Consider the following 19787-nt stretch of genomic DNA (forward strand, 5'->3'; position numbering starts at 1 on the left):
TAAGGTGTTTATAAACGAGAACTTGACTAGAGAAACCAGAACAATTTTTCGTGAAGCAAAGTCTCTTCGAGGATCCCACGATTATAAGTATGTGTGGTGTAATAATGGGAATATCTACTGCAAGCGAGATGAGTCCTCAGATATTTACGTTATCGACACTATCGAAGATCTCAATAAATTGCGCTCATCTCCGAGAAAAGCCTGACGTTTCTGCTCGCTGTTGTTGCTGTTGGATGCTGTTCGATGCTGTTGCTGGATGGTGCTGCTGGCTGCTGAAGGTGCCTGTGTGGTGTAGTTTATAAAATTTAAACGGTCACAATGGGATCAATCGATGATGATGAAGATTTCATTAGCCATGCACGATTAGGCGACAACTTATATATTAATTATCCAGATGTGCGTGAAACTTTTACCAATACTGGCATCAATATGATTTATGTAAACATTAACGGAATAAGGAATAAGCTTACAGATCTACTGTTTTACATATCAAATTTCCAATCAACTGTCCATATTATCTGTATAACCGAAATTAGATTGAGTCTGGATGAAGTCTATATGTGTAACATACCGAATTATAAAGTAGTTAGCTGTCCACGATCGAACAGATCAGGTGGTGGTGCCTGTATGTTTATTCATCAATCAATAAACTACGATGTGATGAAAAACGAGGAGTTTCTAGAGGGTAGCACTATTATTGTAGCGCTGAGAGAGCCATGCGTAAATGTCGCAGTAGTCTATAGGCCTCCCCATGCTAGTTTAAAAGACAGTATTGACTATTTAGACTCGATATTGGAAGGAACAGTGAAATTGCTATGTGTTGGTGATTTTAACATTAATCTTCTCTCGTCGATCTCAAAAAACTATGTATCGATGGTGGATTCAAATGGGTTCACCTTTCTGAATAAAATTGACAATGATTATGTCACACGTGTAACCGAATCATCGAAAACAATAATAGACCATGCATTTACCAACCTATATTCGCAAACATTTGCCGTATGCTTAGATAATATTAGCTTCGCGGATCACAAGTCAATATTGTTAAGTTTTAATTCACAATGCTACTCATTGAACAATAACATGATTTGCAATACTAGGAAGTATAATTATGGAAATATTTCAACAGACCTAAAACAACAGATAGAATCAGCTGTATGTTTCAACACTTTAATTCAAATGATAACCGATATCATGGAAAAAAATCGTATCAAGTTCGCTCTCGTAGCAGATATCGTGCTAAACAACCGTGGATTGATGACACTGTTATAAGAGAAATACAGTACAAAGATCAATTGTATCAAAGAGTAGTTCAATGGCCAGTAGAGTGGGGCGCAGTTGTATGGAAAACTCAAACTTCGTCCGATCAAGTGAGATCAAGGTTTTTCTGAATCGTTTTGGGACCTCAATCCACTGTGCAAAATATGGGCTCGATTGGTTGCAACCTCGCATGCCGCATCGCGTTTTAAATTTACATGCAGATAAGTATGGGAAAACGTACTTTTTTATATTTTTGCTATTAGCGGCTTCAATTTATCATCAATCACGTGACTCAATACGTTAGCATGTAGTCTGGAAGATGCCGAAAAACTTTGCCGAAGGAGGTACGTAGCTGGAAGGTCTACAAAAAATGTTATTACGTTTCGAAAATTAATTGTTCAAACCATATGCAAGAAATCAATGTTTCTGCCAGCACTACCGGACGACCTATGGATATCGAAGGGTAAAACCCATCTTCCTTCTTATCGGATTTTTTTCTTTGTTAAATGATTCCGGATAGCTCCCATTAGCTCTAAAGCCCTATAAGATCAATTATTTTGAAATAACACTCAGTTAAACTATTTGTCTACGTAGTTCGGCAGTGCTGGCAGAATAAACGATTTTTTGCATATGGTTTGAACACTCAATCATCGAAGCGTTATAACTTTTTTCGTGGACGTTCCAGCAACGTGCCTTCTTCAGCAAAGTTTTTCGGCATCCTTTGGGTTATACTTTAACGCAATGTGCCACTTAGTTTACGATGAACTGAAACCTCTAGTAGTAGAAATGCAAAAATATACGTTCTCCCATACTAATTTCCATACAAACTTCAAACGCGATGCGGAAAGCGAGGAAGCAACCAATCGGTCCCAAATTCTGCACAGTTGTTCGAAAAATCATTGATTTGAAAAATGACCATGACGCCCCACTTTAATGGCCAGGAAACAATGTAATAAAACAGAATTCCAAAAGACAGAAAAATTACGTGACTCGGCTAATAAGAAATAAACAAAAAAGTTATTATCATAACCAATTAACGCAGAACCGTAAAAACATAAGAAAGGTCTGGAGCATATTGAATGAAATTGTTTTCGGAGAAACACCAATGCTAACCGGACGAGTATATCAAAAATTATAATTAATGAAAAATATTGTATGATAAAATAGCAATATGCAATGAATTCAATCGCTATTTTTGTAGTATACCAACTGATTTGTCGAATAATCTAAGACATATGTTCAATAATGAAACGCAGAACTATACGCTCAATAGATCAGTTCAAAATTCTATTGTTGTATTACCAGCCTCGTCTAATGAAATTGGTAATTACATTCGTGAGCTCAGTAACTCAAACGCATCAGGAATAGATGGTATTCCATCCAAAATTATCAAAAACAACTCTGCTCTTATTATTCCTAAACTAACATGCATAATTAATCAATCAATAGACAATGGTATTTTTCCTAATTGCTTGAAAACAGCTAAAGTAGTTCCTATCTTTAAAAGTGGACAGAAAACGCACGTAGGAAACTATAGGCCAATTTCTATTTTACCTACTTTGTCCAAGCCTTTCGAAAAACTAATTCATCAAAGGCTGCACAGTTTCTTTGCACGACACAAAGTAATCAATAAAAACCAATTCGGATTCCAAGAAAACTCAAATACTTTAGGAGCGACTGTAAACTTAGTGAATCAAATTCAACTGCACTTAGATCAGCGAAAATTGTGTTCTGCGATATTCATCGATGTGTCTAAAGCTTTTGATTGTGTTCCCCATACTATACTGCTAAAAAAACTACAAAACTATGGGATAAGAAATAGAGCATTATTGCTCATTGAGTCGTATCTTAGTAATAGACAGCAAAATGTGACTCTAAACAACCACACTAGTTCGGAAATCAATGTTGATTTTAGAGTGCCGCAGGGCTCAACATTAGGTCCATTACTGTTCAATGTGTTTATCAATGACATGTTTGATCTACCTTTAAAAGGAATACTACAATTATATGCCGACGATGCAGCCTTATCTTATAACTCTGAAAATGAAGAAGCGTTGCATCAAGATATGCAACATGATCTCAATATAATACATCGATGGTTTTATGATAACGGGTTGACGGTGAATGCATCTAAAACGAAATTCATCATATTTCTCGGGTACTTATTCAAAAGGACGTATGTGATTTTGTAAACAAAGATTCAAACGTCGATATGTCCAATCTGATAGCGCTCCCACGCGAACCAACACCACAGACAGGTAGGAGAAGCCTTCGGCTACCTGTTGGATGTGTTGTTTTGCGTGGGAGTGCCATCAGATTGAACAAATCGACGTTTGAATCTTTGTTTACAAAATCACATACGTCCTTTTGAATAAGTACCCGAGAATTACTAGTAATAAACTCTCAATTGTTGATAACTATGAACTGCGGCTAGGAGAAGAGATATTAGAAAGGGTTGCTTCCCTATCTTACTTAGGATTGATAATCGAACAAAACCTGAAGTGGAACTTGCACATAGACCGAATTCATAAGAAACTCACAAAATTCCTTGGCATTCTTCGACTGAGTAGTTATATGTTACCTGTTAAAGAAAAAAAGAATCTATTTTATGCCCATGTCAATTCACAATTATGTTATTTGAACATTATATGGCAAAATGCACCTGGTTACGTATTAAGTAAAATCACAGTAACGTTAAATAAATTCATGAGAACTATTTTCTGGGAAGAATATTTAAATCCTAACGTGAGAACCGTTGAATTATACAGCCGTAACAATATTATGAATCTTAATCAAATCAAATATTACGAATCAGCTTTGTTTGTCTTCAAAGTTAAAAACAATTTGATAAAACATAATTTCAATCTCCAGACAATAAATGAATTGAATCGTTTTAATACCCGTAACAATGCCAACATTAGATTAATTACACCCAGAACAAATTATATAAGAAACGGTTGCATTTATCCCGCAACTATCAACTTCAATAACCTGCCAATGAGTTTGAAAAACATTATTTCGATTATTGCATTTAAAAAAGCACTGAAGAGATTTGTTTTTGAATATATTTTGTAATAGTATATAAGTTTCGTTGAATAAGCTAATTGCTCTCATATGCACAACAAATTAACGAAAAATGACCTCCCCATCAGTTATCAGACTGCATGAGGTCTATCAAACCTTAACTGTTAAATCATAACGGATTAGCCAAGAGAGAATACTTAGATTTAAGTAATATTATATTGTAAATCAAATATTGTAAAATTGTTTTGAAAGGGGTTTTTATGCCTGGGATTGAAGCATAATATTGAATTGAAATGCTTCCATCTTGGCTTTTCCCCCTGCCCGAAAAAATAAATGAAAATGAAAATGAAAAAAAAATATAGAGATATGGAGCTAATCGAGATGTAGAATGCCCAAATGTATGTAGATTGGAGGGACCGAGAAAACCATCGACATAGGGAGAGATATCGAGATATAGAACATCGAGATGTAGAAAGTCGACTGTAGATACATTATTACGCCTGTTACATAAGATGAACGGATTCCTTTTTGCCTTTCTCGTTTACAAAGTAATATGCCATAGTGAAGCTATATGTAGTATGTACGCTCAACAAACAATAAAACTTTTATCAAAGACTCGGACGGTTGTTGGTCCGTTACCTTCGATTGGCATTTGTTCCGGTTGTTTTATGGGCTTGGGTTGGCGGGTTTTGCGATCCTTGTTCGGTTTTCTCGCCTTTACAAAATGATCCGAACGCACTTTCGCAGCCAAACTACATTTGTTTGCTCACAATATACCACATTTATTTTTGGACGTTGAACTTACCCGAGCGAGCTGGGTATCAAATCATTTAGGGTTTTGAACGCTAATAGCGCCTTTATCCTTTGATGAATGTTGGAGATTTATAATATAGGAAATGTTGAAAATAGTTAGAACATTTTTATTCAAATTTCATGTTAAGTTGAACCAACCCAATGTTCGTATCATCAGAACCATATGCCAGGCATAGACCAGATAATAAATCTATGTTTAGTTTTCAAACCATAAATGTTTCCTTTAGCATATGTTTATTCTAGATAGTTTACCTCCCAGGAAGAGCAAATTCTAGATAGGAAACCGATTTCGAATGTTTACTTTAGATATGATCGCTTCTCGAGCGTTGTTCATATGGATAGAATAAACATACTCACGATAGGAATTTTCCATTCATTCGTTTGCAAGATTGCCTCTTGCATTAAAACTTGTATCCTTTAGGATAACAGATGGCACCACTCATAAGTATTTGCACGATAGGTGTCGCGACGATTAGAAATTGCATTCCATGTTGGATGCAATTTGAGACTCTTCTAATAAGAATTGCAGGTCCTTTAGCTATGGGCTTTTAGAGGTCAGCACCTAAATTATAAGAGTGCCATCTGTATTAGAATTTCACGCAGTAAGAATTTAGAATACCAGTTAGAATTGGTTAAAGGTATAGGTAATGATGATATGAACACTAATTAATATGTATAGGTCGATTTCCCAAAGATTATGTATATATAGCTTAAGCGCTCCTTTGGAAAATACAGTACAGTACAGTTCAGTTTTCACTTCCTAATCGACAAGACGTTTGTCATTCCTTTAGTGAACAATCCAAGTTGCCTTAGAAGAACTTGATTAAATCTCCAGAAAAGCATAGAACCAAATTGCTGGTAACTAGCACTGGAATTCATTCAATCTTGTTCGGAAATCGCAACTCCTCCGAAAGATCCGAAAAGATTTCCAAAACGCTTTCAACAGGAAAACTGCTCTTTGAATTCATACCATGTACCCAAATCAATACCATTAGAATACAAAGATTTGGTGCGCAAACTGTTTTGTTTCTCAAAGCAGTGAGCATGCCGGATAAGAACAAAACACGACCCAAATTGAGCCTAAACTGCCTGTTTTGCGAATGTTATTAATATAGGAGCATGTTATTAATAATGGAATAGATTCCCTATGCATAGACTCGGAAACTATAGACAAAGTCACTTTTAGTCATACCTAGTAAAAATATCCGAACCAATCAATCCCGTTCGTGCATTCCCAACACGGACATCAGAATGATGTATGTTACGGCACGGGCTTTCTTGCCCACCGCTTCATTTTCTCTGGAAAGACCCGTCATTTCTGTTACATTCCAGTTTGTGACAACGGCGTTACAGCGCGTAAACTGGACTAAAACTTCCTCCCAAGAATAACTGACAAGTGTGTTGTTACTGCCCTTTAACGATTGTCATCCCATTTCCAGAAGATTTGCATTCGGTTGTTCGCGGTATCGGATGACACTCATCTGAATGAAATTCATCCGGCTAAATGATTTGCTGAATGGTAGAGTAAACTGGGGTAATATGCACCCCCGGGGCAAAACGACCTTTTGGCCTTTTTAGCGGGGTTCCAGGAATATTTTCAAGAATGTTTACTACTGAGTTGGTAATTCAAGATCCGAACTACATGCTCTGTAGTAAATACTATCGAAAAACTGCCGAAAATGTACTCAAAAATGTTTTGCCCCGGGGGTGCATATTACCCCAGTTTTCCCTATATCCATCCAATAAATGCATTATATTTAGATTTCGAGAGAAAATTTGTTTGAAATTTTATTTAGGAATTAACATTTATATATCTAACACCATAATATTTGGGAAACATTGACGTGTATACATCTTCCACTAGCTGCTGCAGGTTCGGATTCCTGCGTTTGCTTCGATGCTATGCCAGCAGCAAATATCCAAAGGCGGACAGATCTGCCGCCAGAGTATGACACTCGGAAAATCCAGGACAAGCTCCTGCAGTTTCTGGTTCCATCATCGAGGAGAAGGATCCGGATCCAAGAGCCACTGCTAAACACTGAGTGGTACACGAGCTATCAGGAACAAATTGCAGCGGCTTAGGTGGTGCTGAAGGAACAACCGGAACAAATGTTTCTTGCATGTTTCGCAAGAAAAGCGGTCTTGGCTGCGTATCTTCACGGTTCTAAAAACGATTATTTAATTAATCAATGGAAAAATCTTCGACCGTAGCTTTACTTACAACTTGAAAATCATGTTATCCGATACGAAAACATCGCGGTATGATCTACTATATGTTCTAACATTACAAATATTCAGCCGCACTAAATTGACAAAAAAATCATGGAGTCCACTCCGCTCCACTATTAGGGTAAACTGGGGTAAAATGCATCCCCGGGGCAAAACGATCTTTTCGCTTTTTTGGAGGTGTTTCAGACATGCTTTCATGAACGTTTACTGCTAGATTCGTAGTTCGAGATCCGAACTACATGCGCTGTTGTAAACAACCCTGAAAATCTGCTGAAAATGTCCTTAAAAACGTCAAAGAGTCCTTTTGCCCTGGGGTATATTACCCCAGTTTCCCTACTTCCAAGATGGTGACGGCGCATTATCACGCTAGCAATAAAATGGACATCCGCAAATCACACAATAAGCGACTGGTGATCGTTGTGGGCAAGCTCGAATCATTTTCATTCACGCTTGGGATGATGTTCTTAAGGTTGACGTGCTATTCAAAAACAAAGGAACAAACTTTGCAAATCGAAATAGTAGTCATCTTTTCTTGAGATGATTTTCTTTCGGTTACACGGAAGCGAAACATAAAGTCATTTTCGTTATATGGAAACAAGCGGATGCTTTCTGAAGACAGCCTGGGTGACAAAACATTTGCTATAAGGATGGTGATTGTGTTCAGTGTACGGACGTGCTTTTTGCTCGTGTATTTTTTTTCTCGTTCGTTCGCAGTGTTTACGAGCTGTCAAAATGCACCACATGTGAAGGCGCGGGAAACCCCTCCAAGAATATTCTGGCAAACAATGTGTTCTTGTCGTTGCCACTTGACGACGCCGGCAATCCACCGAAGAAGCGTAAGACGCAGCAACTGCAGCTGCCGCAGGTACAACCAGAGCGGAGAAGTGCCTACCTGTGTTTTCTGAAGGGCAAACCGCCTGATTTGCGCCTGAAAATTCGCCAACTGATCGCGAAGGGGCTGAAATGTACTTTTCGGCTCTGCAGCGAGGGCGAAAAAGTAATGCCGGCAAACAAGGACCATCATCAATCCGCCGTGGAGTTTCCTCGAGGTCCACAAGTATGAGTACTACTCTCATGACCACCCCGGCGGAAGCAGCTTAAGGCTTTGCTGTGAGGATTCCACGACTTTGCTAAGCTCAAAAGTTGCGACCTGAAGCCACAGCAGGGTTGTTAACGTTAATCAACGATTAACGCCGTTAACGTTAACTTTTGCATAAATTAACGTCAACGGCGTTGCGTTGATTTACAAGGTTGTTATCGTTAGCGTCAACGATTTGCGTTGAATCAACGGTATTGAACCACGGGTAAACAATACGTTTCTATGGATAATCCTTGCAGCGTCGCTGAAATGGGTCGCAAAGAAAACTCCAAGTCGATGGCATCGGCTGGTGAGCAACCAAGTGGCACCAAGTGGCCACGACATGATGATCCAAATCCGTCGGAGATAAACGCTAGGCTACTAGCAAACAACAAGTATGCTGTTTTGCCGAACCAACAAGTACCCACCAAAGGAGGCAATCATCGAAGAATTGCAAACTGAAACCAATCAAGGTGTTCCCCATCGAGCGAGCCGATGGAAACAGCCATCGCGATGTGCTGTATGTGGCGCACTAGGAAAAGGGCTCCGTCACAATGGCGGACCTTCAGAAAGTAAGGGCACTCTTCCACATAATTGTGGACTGAACCAAAATGGAAACATCCTTCAACGAGACCTGGATGAAGGACTCTACACCATCTTGAGCCCGGATACTCCAACCCGGTTAAGCCGATCTGGGGCTCATGCCATTCTGGACATTTTCCTCACCAACATGGACAACAACATTTCCCAGCCGGTGGTATATCAAGAACTTAGCTCTGACCACTACCCAGTGATGCTGGAGGTTGGATTTTCGGTACATCGACACCATCTCACCCGACGAAACTATCATCGTGCGTGGATGACAACATCAATTATGAGGCACACCCCGCGACGACTGAGAACATCGATCGGCAACTGCAATCCATCGAGGAAGCGATCTCGCAGGCGAGAGATCAATATGTAGCGGTGGTCTGTCAGGTAAGCAATGCCCTAATCCGATGTGCTTTACTACAGGCGTGGCCCAAACCCTAAAGTAGACCAAACCCCACCAAAATTATTAAGACGAATGGTGGACCTCAGAAATAACGATTTTTCTAATAAGACCAGCGCTCTCCCAGTCTGTGCTAAGCCGTTCTGAAAATCGACAAAAAAATTGAAAACCAAATCTCATCCCATTCCACCGCTGATCCCGTTAGACAACAATTACTCTATGGATCGTCTGATAACTCCTGATGAGAAGGCTGCTGAGATAGGCCGGCACTTCGTTAGCTCACACAGTCTTGGACAAAACATTATCAGTCCACGTGAAGCTGCTGTTAGTCAACTTGCAGACAATATTCATCAACTTTCCAACGACTTCTCGGAGGAGTTGGAAATAACAGCTGGAAAGCTGTTTAACTATGTCAAAACGTCGAAAAACATGAAGTTTCGACAGAATCTTCAACCTAGAGCACATGAGTGAGTCGTTTTTCAACTATGTTGCCGTGATTTTCAATCAGTGTCTTCGGCTTAGCTACTTTCCCTCCAACTGGAATTCAGACAAAGTGATCCTTATCAGGAAACCTGGGAAAGATCCAACTGCCCCCCAAAGCTATCGACCCATCAGCCTTCTCTCAGCGTTATCTAAGCTATTTGAAAAAGCGATTTACCATCGGCTACTTGAATCTGCCGAACAAAACAACATCTTACTCGAGGAACAATTTGGTTTTCGATGTGGTCGATCAACTGTCGGAATAAGTCTGTTTCCAAAACATCTGCAATGGGCCTACTGGACATTGAAAAAGCCTTCGACAACGTCTGGCATGATGGTCTGGTGTTCAAGCTTCATAGGTGCAACATTCCCAGCTTCTTAGTGAAAATCATCAAAAACTATCTGTCGGCGAGGACATTCCAGGTCTCTATCGGCGGAGCTACATCTGATGCGCACCGCATTATCGCAGGCGTCCCCCAGGGCAGCATCGTCGGGCCCCTGCTTTTCAATCTGTTCACCTCCGATATGCCAGCACTCCCAGGAGGCGGCATACTGTCTCTGTTTGCAGACGACACATCCATCATCTACAAAGGTAGAGTGATCAGAGCTCTCAAATCGAAGCTCCAACAAGGCCTGGATGTCCTGACAGAGTACTTCACCAGCTGGAAGATCTGCATCAACGCAGCGAGATCCTAGACCATCCTCTTCCCCCACTTACAATCCCTCAGACTTATTCTGGCTGTAGATTGTAACTTATTCCGACTGTAGATTAGGGGCCCTCCTTAGCCGTGCGGTAAGATGTGCGGCTACAAAACAAGACCATGCCGAGGGTGGCTGGGTTCAATTCCTGCTGCCGGTCTGGACAATTTTCGGATTGGAAATTGTCTCGATTTCCTGGGCATAAAAGTATCATCGTGTTAGCCTCATGATATACGAATGCACAAATGGTAACTTGGCTTAGAAACCTTGCAGTTAATAACTGTGGAAGTGAGGCGGCCATGTCCCAGTGTGGGATGTAATGCCATTGAAGAAGAATATTGTAAAATCGTTTTGAACGGCACATCAGTGGAATGGGCCAACACGGCGGATTACCTTGGCCTGACACTAGACAGCAAGCTGCTCTTCAGACAGCAGGTCGATAAAACGGTTACTAAATGCAATCTGCTATTGAAACTTCTGTATCCACTAATCAACCGAAAGTCGACCCTGTCACGGAAAAATAAACTTGCTGTCTACAAACAGATCATTCTTCCCGTCATTGAATACGGTATGCCAGTTTGGGAGAGTTGCGCGAAAACACATCACTTAAAACTCCAGAGAGTCCAGAATAAGTTCCTCCGGATGATTCTAGACGCTCCGCATAGAATGCGGAATACCACAGTACATCGGTTGGCCGAGTTGAAAACTTTAGAGGAACGCTTTGGTGAGCCTTTGCAAAGGTTTAGGGCACGCCGCCAAATCTCACAAGGTCACGTGGGTCTCCCGTGACAGTGACAGAAAATCAAATCGACAACATCTGCATCAGCCGAAAATGGAAACGGAGCCTTCTTGATGTATGGAATAAACATAGTGCCGATATCGCGTCTGGTCATCACCTCCTCATCGGCGAAATACGCCTGCGCATTGCGCGGATTCGTCGACAAGGGAAAAAGTTGGACGATGATTCAACATACGCCAACTGGAAGATGCCACGGTGAAATGGTCCTTCGTTGAAGAACTGGAGACGCGTGCTGCAGATATTCCGGAAGGTGGCAGCGTGGAAGACCAATGGACCGCCATTAAGAATACCTTCATCGCTGCCAGCGAGAATAATCTGGGCGAACTGCGCACCCAGTGAAAACAATGGATCACCGATGAGAACTGGAGGAAGAAAGAGGAGCGTAGAGAAGCCAAAGCCGCGATAGAGCGATCGAAAACCAGAGAAGCCAAAGTCGTAGCCTGTCAACAATGTCAACGGGACAAGCGAGGGGTGGACTCTCTGGCCGACGAAGGAGAGAGAGCCGCAGCAACCGGGGACATTCGCCTCCTCTACGATATCTCACGACGCTTAAACGGGGCGAAGATGAATGCAATGATGCCTGTGAAAGAATGGCGATAATGATCAGTTATTGATCGACCCAACTGACCAGCTGAAACGCTGGTTCGAGCACTTCGAACAACTTTTTCAAGTGCCAGCCAGGCCATCACCACCTCGGCATGATCTGCCTAGGATCCGACGTATAACACGCGTCAAAGCATGAAATCGAATAAAGCCCCAGGGATCGACCGCATATCAGCCGAGGTACTCAAAGCTGACCCATGACATCCGCTCAACTACTACGTCATTTATTTCGTTATATTCGTATCTGGGACACCACAACTTTCCCGGTCGACTGGATGCAAGGTATCTTAGTGAAGGTGTCCAAAAAGCGTTTCCTGACTGTCTGCAATAACTGACAAGGCATTATGTTGCTGTGTACGGTTCCCAAAGTTCTATGCACAATTATCCAAGCCCGGATTCAGGAGAAGATCGATGCGACTCTCCGGCGGCAGCTGGCCGGATTTCGTGCCGGAAAATCCTGTGTGGACCTATTGTCACGCTCCGCATCATACTGGAGCAGGTCAACGAATTCCAAGAGTCCCTTTACTTGGTATTCATTGACTACGAAAAGCTTTCGATCGTCTCAATCACGAAAATATGTGGGGCGCCCTGAGACGTGCCTGAGAAAACCATCGGCCTCATCGAGGCACAGTATGAGGCCTTCTCGTGTAGAATGCTGCACAATGGGGTCTTGTCCGACCCTATCCAGGTCGTAGCTGGTGTGAGGCCAGGATGTATTCTATCCCCGTTCCGTATAGTAATCGACGAGATTCTGGTAGGTGCGATTGGTCGTGAACCAAACCGCGGGCTGTTATGGCAGCCTATAACCATGGAGCACCTAAACGACTTCGCATTGGCTGATGACGTAGCACTCCTTGCTTAACGGCACTCTGATATGCAGAGTAAGCTCAACGACCTTGCCGAGCACTCTTCTTCGGCAGACTTAGTCATCAACGTCAACAAAACCGAATCTTTGGATGTAAACACGGTGACCCCTTCCAATTTCACAGTAGCGGAGCAATCAGTGGTGAACGTTGAAAGCTTCCAATATCTTGGTAGCCAAATGGCGTCAGATGGCGGTACCAAGATCGACATAGGCACACGGATCAAGAAAGCGAGGGCTGCCTTTGCAAGTTTAGGAAATATCTGGAAAACAGGCAGATAAATGAACACACCAAAATACGAATTTTCAACTCTAACGTGAAATCTGTGCTGTTATACGCTAGCGAAACATGGTGTGTATCAGTGGAGAACACTCAACGGCTGCAGGTGTTCATCAGCAGATGCCTGCGGTATATAATTCGGGCCTGGTGGCCTCACAACTGGATCTCAAACAACGAGCTCCATCGTCGTTGTCACCAGAGGCCGATAGCAACAGAAATTCGGGATCGAAAGTGGGACTGGGTCGGCCACACTCTACGTAGGGGCGGTAACGAAATCTGTAAACAAACATTAGACTGGAACCCAGCGGGACATCGCAGCAGAGGCAGACCCAGAGGCTCTTGGCGGCGAAGCCTCAATAAAGAAATAAAAGAAGTCGACCGAAATCTAACCTGGCAACAGGTTAAAGCGATAGCTGGGCAACGCTCAGGATGGAGATCTTTCAAGTCGGCCCTTCGTACCACCGGAGGTGTACAGGATTCATAAACTAAACTAAACATGTATGGGAAACACGCTCAGTTCTATTGGTTTTTAATTTTTCTTTACGGAATTTTTCATATTTTTTTGTTCTTTATTTTTTTTTTTTTTTTTTTTTTTTTTTAGAGACTCTTTAAAATTTTATTCGAGTCTGTCAAGAGTTTACAGAGTTTATTGACACTGCTTAAATTACTACGTTGTATGACATCGTTCGTTTTCTCCTTGAGAGTTATTGCAGCGATTTCATCTTCATCAAGGTGTTTCCATCTTCTTCTTCAAGGTTTCGCTTTGGGGTCAAATCGCGTCGATCAGCGATATTTCTTTAAAGAACTCCAGTACTCTTTTTGCTTGACTGTTGTCGTCGGCTAATGCTTCCCTCATGTTTGGTTGGAGTCCGATTTTCTTTCTTGCGTCGTCGTATCCAGGGCACTGAACGATAATGTGTTTAATGGTGAGTGGGTGGTTACATTTTACGCACTTTGGTGGGTCTTCCTTTTCCAGTAAGTATGCATGTGTTAGCCGGGTGTGGCCTATTCGTAGTCTGCTGAGTATGACATCTTCTTTGCGATTTCCTGTTAGCGCCTCTTTGAATGGTTTGGTAGTGTTTTTTATCTCTCTAAGTTTGTTGTGGGGTGTTGAATTCCATTCGGATTTTTTAGTCATACTATTTTTAATGATGGTTTTTATTTCGCGGTGATCAACTGTTTTCCGCGTAATTGTGCTCATCTCTAGCGCACTCTTTGCTTCTTTGTCCGCTTTCTCATTTCCTGGGATGCCTATGTGACTAGGGACCCACATGAATGTTACCGATGTACCTTTCTTCCCTATGTTGGTGTACAGATGAACTATCTCGTCTTTCAAGCTGGTTCTGATTTTCTTCTTTTCTAGTGATGTGACAACACTTAAAGAATCGGTGCAAATAATATATGCGCCTACTCTTTCCTGGTTTGAAATCCAGTTTAGGGCCTCTATTATTGCAAGGCTCTCCACACTATAAATACTGAGTAGACTATGGGTTCGCTTGCGTATGATTCCTTCGTCGGTTACTATGCTGTATCCCGTTTTAGAGTCGTTTTTGATCCGTCCGTGTATATCAGCTTGCAGAACTTATATTTGGTGTGGATTCTTTCAGCAAACAGTTTTTTAAGTTCATTTGGGTTTTTCCCGTTTCTACTAGCGGACATCATTGTTTTGTCTATTAGAATGTCTTTTCTTATCCATGGCGGAGTTTTTGGTATATTTAGGGATTTGCTTGGCGGTAGAGGAATTCCAATATTTTCGATAATATTCTTGCTTCTTGTTCTGATATTGTTTGGCTCTGATGCTGGACCTTGGGCCCACAATTCTCCTGAGCTGTTGTTATTCTCTTCGTCTGTTGCACTATTTGTTAAAGCCTGTTTATTGTTTGTTTGCTTTGTTGCGAAGATAGCGAGTCTTTGACTGAAGAAACTTCTAAGACTTGGTATACCCGATTCGGCTTGTAGGCTTTCTATTGGGCTGGTTTGAAAAGCTCCTGTTATTATTCGCAGTCCTTGGTTATGTATGCTCTCTAGCTGCTTCATTGTAGATTCACAGGTTGAAGAGATGATTGGCGCGCCGTACAGCATTTTCTCTAGTACAGCTGATTTGTATATTTTTGATAAAGTTTGCCGGTCTGCACCTCATTGTTTGGTGGTTGTGCAACGTAAAAACTGTATTCTTTGCTGGCATGCTGCCTTTATTTCTTCGATGTGTATTTTGAATGTTAGGTGTTGGTCTAGTGTTACTCCAAGACATTTATGACTGAGCTTGTACGGTATTATGTCGTTGTTAATTTTAAGGTTTACGTTGGCTTGTTTTTTTGATCTCGCTTTTTGAATACTACGGTTGCACATTTTTCGGCTGAGATCTTGAATCCAGTGTGGGTTTCCCAAGCTTCAATTTTTTCAAAGCAAGTTGCAGGTTTTTAGCTATTTTCTTCTGGTTACTGTCGCTGGAGATCAAAGCTACGTCATCTGCATAAAGTAAGACTTGGACGTTTGGTGGTAGGTCTGAGCATATGGTGTCTATAGCTATCAAGAACAGGGTCACGCTTATAACTGATCCTTGACACAAACCATTTTCCATTAGCGTGTCGCGGGAGTATGTGCCGTTTACCTTAACTTTGAAGCTCCTTTTCATCAGCATTTGTTGAAGATATTTGATGAGGTTTCCTCCTATTTTCCATTCGCTTATTCTATTCAGAACTAATCTGCGCCAGGTTGTGTCGTAGGCTTTTTTAATATCCAGAAAAACTGCTTGTGTTTGCCGTTTTTATGCATTGCTTCTCTCACGATGTTGTCAAAATGGCCCAGATAATCGGTAGTAGATCTACCTTTCCTAAAGGCATACTGGCGTTGATTGATTAGATTTTTTTCTTCTAAGATGAACATTAGCCTGTTGTTGATCATTCTTTCCATGATCTTTCCAAGCCAACTGTTTAGGTAAATAGGTCTATAGTTTCCAGGGTTGTTTCTTTCCCCTTTTCCTTTGTAAATAGGTACTACGAATGATTTGGTCCAACTAACTGGATACATGGATTCATTCCACAACCAGTTGTATGTTTTCAGCAAGAGGTTCTTATATTCTACTGGCAAATGAGTGATCATGGCATAGTGTATGTTGTCTGGACCAGGAGATGACCCTTTTAATCCTTCCATTGCCTCTGCTAGTTCGTTTTTGGAGAATGGTGCGTTGTACTCTGCTGTATCCTCATTTCTTATTTCGAGAGGTGTTTGCTCGATCCTGTTCTTCAATGGTATAAAGTTTTGATTGTACTCTTTATCGCTTGATATTTTTCCAAAGTGGTCGGCTAGGCTGTTTGCTATTTCAATGTTTGTGTTCATGCGTTGGCCGTTAAAGTTGATTTCTCTGATAGCTGATGATTTATATTTTCCCTGAATTTTCCTAAAATTGCTCCACATCTCTTTGGCCGGAGTATGAACGTTGAATTTGCTGACGAATTCTTTCCAAGAGCTAGTTTTTGCTTCTGTGATGATTTTTTGTGCTCTGTCATTGGCGTCTTGATATTCGTATATTAGTTGCGGGCTTGGAGGTTTGTTCTTGTTATTTTTAAGTTTACGTAGAGCTTTTCTTCTAGTTTTTACAGCTTTGGCTACTTCTTTGCTCCACCATGGCACACGTTTTCCAGCAGTTGTTGGTTTAGTTTTTGGAATTGATTGTTCTGCTGCTATTATTATTTGTTTAGTTATTTCTTCTACTTGATCGATGACATCATTTTTCGTCTCAATATTAATGTTATTTTGGAATTTTTCCCAATCCGCATCTTCTATTTTCCATCTTGGAATACGATCACTTGCTGGCGATTTTGACGGTGTCGACATAATTAGTGGAATATGATCACTTCCGTGTGAATCCTCACAGACGGTAAGTTCCAATATTCCCGCTAGTTGATTAGAGCAGAGGCAAATGTCGATGCAAGATCCGATTCCTGTGCCGCTGTTTATGTAGGTTTTCTCACCGTTGTTCAGAACTACCAGGTTCTTTTCGTTTATTATTGATTCTATTGTTGTACCTCTAGTGCTGATATTTTCCGATCCCCATAAGGGATGATGGGCATTTATGTCACCTACCAGGATGAAAGGTTCAGGAATTTGTTCTATTAAAGCCATAATATCCTCTTTTGAGATCTGTTCCCCCGGAGGGAGGTATACGTTTAGTAAGTTTGCGTTCAGTGGTGCTCCGATGTTAACTGCAATTGCTTCTAGATCTGTATCAATATCTATGATTTGACTATCGATGTCGTTTTTTACTGCGATTATTACACCGCCTGCTGCTCTTGCTCCATTTGTTCTTGGACGATGGTATATTGAATATCCTCTGATTTCTGATTGGTTGTCATTTTGGCACATAGTTTCTTGAAGGCAAATAGCTAATGTATTGTAAGTGCTTGCAAGGATGTTGAGGTCAGGCCTTCTTCCTCTTAAGCCTCTTACATTCCATGAAATTATATGATGTTCACTGTTGATTGTACTTGAGTGGTCTTGTGTTGTTTGTGCTATTTTGTAATGCTTTTTGGTTTTGCTATTATTTTCTAGGATTTCATTTTCTCGTTTCCGTCATCTGAGTTATTTTCTGGGTCTGTGGAAATATATCCTACTTCTTCGGTAACTGCTTTCATTTTGTTTCCTTTTTTCCTTGGAGGAGAACTTGGCTGCTTCTCTTGACTTCTTGTGTGCTTAGTTGGGTTCTTCTGTCCGCTATGGGAGGGTGCGTACAAATTTAATGTTGCTTGTAGTTTATTGTTGTCTTTTTTCAGACTTTCAAGTTCGTTCTCGGCTGCTTTTCTTCTTGTTTTCTCCTCTTTGTAGACTGATACCAGATGTTCAAATTTGTGGTTCAGTGCTTTGTATTTTTCCTCCATGGATTCCATCTTTTTCTCGTTTTCATTTGTGACTTTTTTGATTTCTTCTTTGTATTCCTTCAGCTTCACTTCGAACTGATTTTTGATGTCAGCTCTGATCTTTTCTTCAAGGGTTTTCTTTTCTTCGTTTAGTAGTTTCACTTGGTCGGCGTAAGTATTCGAGCTTTGATCTTCTATCATTTTTCTGGCTTCCCAAAAAGACAAGTTTTTATCCACTTTGATTTTTATTATTTCCTTTTCTCTTTTTAAGACGGGGCATCCATTAAAGAACGCTCCGTGCTCGTTTCCACAATTTAAACACTTTTCTCGGTTTTCACATTCTTCATGATAGTTATTTCCACATTTCCCGCACTTTTTCTCACTTGAACAGTTTCTTCCAATGTGGCCAAACTTTAGGCACTTAAAGCAACGCATCGGATTTGGATACCATGGTCTTGTTTCCAGCACAGTGTATCCAATTTTAACTTCTTTGGGGGGTGTTTTTCCTTCAAGCGTAAGAACGAAAACTCCCATCGGAGTTTTAACATTGTCGCGCATTTTCATCAACTGTTTGACATCCGTAACTCTTTGGGAGGATAGGTTTTCCAGAAGCTCGTCGTCACTCACTTCCTTCAAGTCTCGGCAGACTATCACTACTTTGCTCGAATTTAAAGTTTTGTGCTCGTACACTTTGACGGTAATTTCGTCACACAATTTTTCAATTTTAGCCAGGTTTTTTGCCTGGTGTTCGTTCCTCACCGTCACTAGAATTTTTCCATCCTTCGTTTTCTTTGCGCTGGTTCCGCTTCCACAGTAACTTTGGATTGTTTTTTCCACAAGTATCGGGGACACTCCGTGGAAATTTTTATCCTCTTCCATCCTTTCCATCACCATTATCATTTCTCTGGGGTTTCCCCCAGAGGTTTCCCCCAGTCGGGGGAAATTGGATGCACTCATCCGGCAAGTTGGTGTCGCCGGTGGCGCAGGGTTTATTCAAGTTCAGAGTCCTATGTATGTTGTTTACGCTTCGGTCGACGGCACTAGTAATTGGTGATTCAACACTTTCACGGTCTCGGTCGGGGGTAATATGATACTTTCGCGATCGCGGTAGTTGGTTTAATTAATTGCCAGTAAGCGTCTATACTCGACCGGGGCAGAACTCGGACTGTTTGTTCTTTATTGATTGTTCGCGATTTTTTTAAATTTTTTTTGTGGAAAAACATTTATATTTTGTGAAAATTTTTGTAGTTATTTATTGCTAATATTGATTTATTTACGGAAATTTTATATTTTTTTCAATGAGAAATTTTGGTTTCCTCATGGAAAATTCTTCTTTTTTAATTGCAATTTTTGCTTTAAAAAGTGCTAGTTTATATATTTATATTTTTATATCTTTTATTGATGATGATGATGGACTTTGCTTATATACTGATTTCTTTTTTGACGATTTCCAAATTTTTTAGGGGGAGTTCATATTTTTGTCGGTTGAAAGGGGTCTGCCTCGACTTTTGTACTATCTAGAAGTCTGATGTTTCACTAGCTACTGTGAATAAAGTAGAACAAGTCAGCGTTTGAGAGGCAGGAGCGCTTATAACTCTATCAATGGATAGGAAAAAATACAAAAATTAATATCAACTTCATATTTTGCACATTGACAATCAATTTCGACTACACGGATCAAGTTGTTTTGTTGCTCATGGAACCGTCTTGTCTTCAAACCAGATACAAAATACAAGCATGTACAGCTTTTTCCGATGGAGCGAACCAAGTTTCAGTTCGGACGCCACTCCAAACTTGATCTGCATTTACGACA

The 19787-nt window shown here is 40.8% G+C and overlaps 2 protein-coding genes across 5 annotated transcripts in view; both read right to left on the reverse strand.

Moving 5' to 3' along the window:
* Nucleotides 1-19787, reverse strand: part of LOC134207616 (uncharacterized) — a 238131-nt gene that overhangs the window by 89385 nt on the left and 128959 nt on the right. The window lies entirely within an intron of this gene.
* On the reverse strand, nt 17643-19176 carry LOC134214344 (uncharacterized). The gene has a single exon (XM_062693743.1). The coding sequence runs from the start codon at nt 18929-18931 to the stop codon at nt 17666-17668; it is 1266 nt and encodes a 421-aa protein (XP_062549727.1). The 5' UTR covers nt 18932-19176; the 3' UTR covers nt 17643-17665.

The sequence above is a fragment of the Armigeres subalbatus genome, chromosome 1 (assembly GCF_024139115.2).
Source record: "Armigeres subalbatus isolate Guangzhou_Male chromosome 1, GZ_Asu_2, whole genome shotgun sequence".
NCBI lineage: Eukaryota > Metazoa > Arthropoda > Insecta > Diptera > Culicidae > Armigeres > Armigeres subalbatus.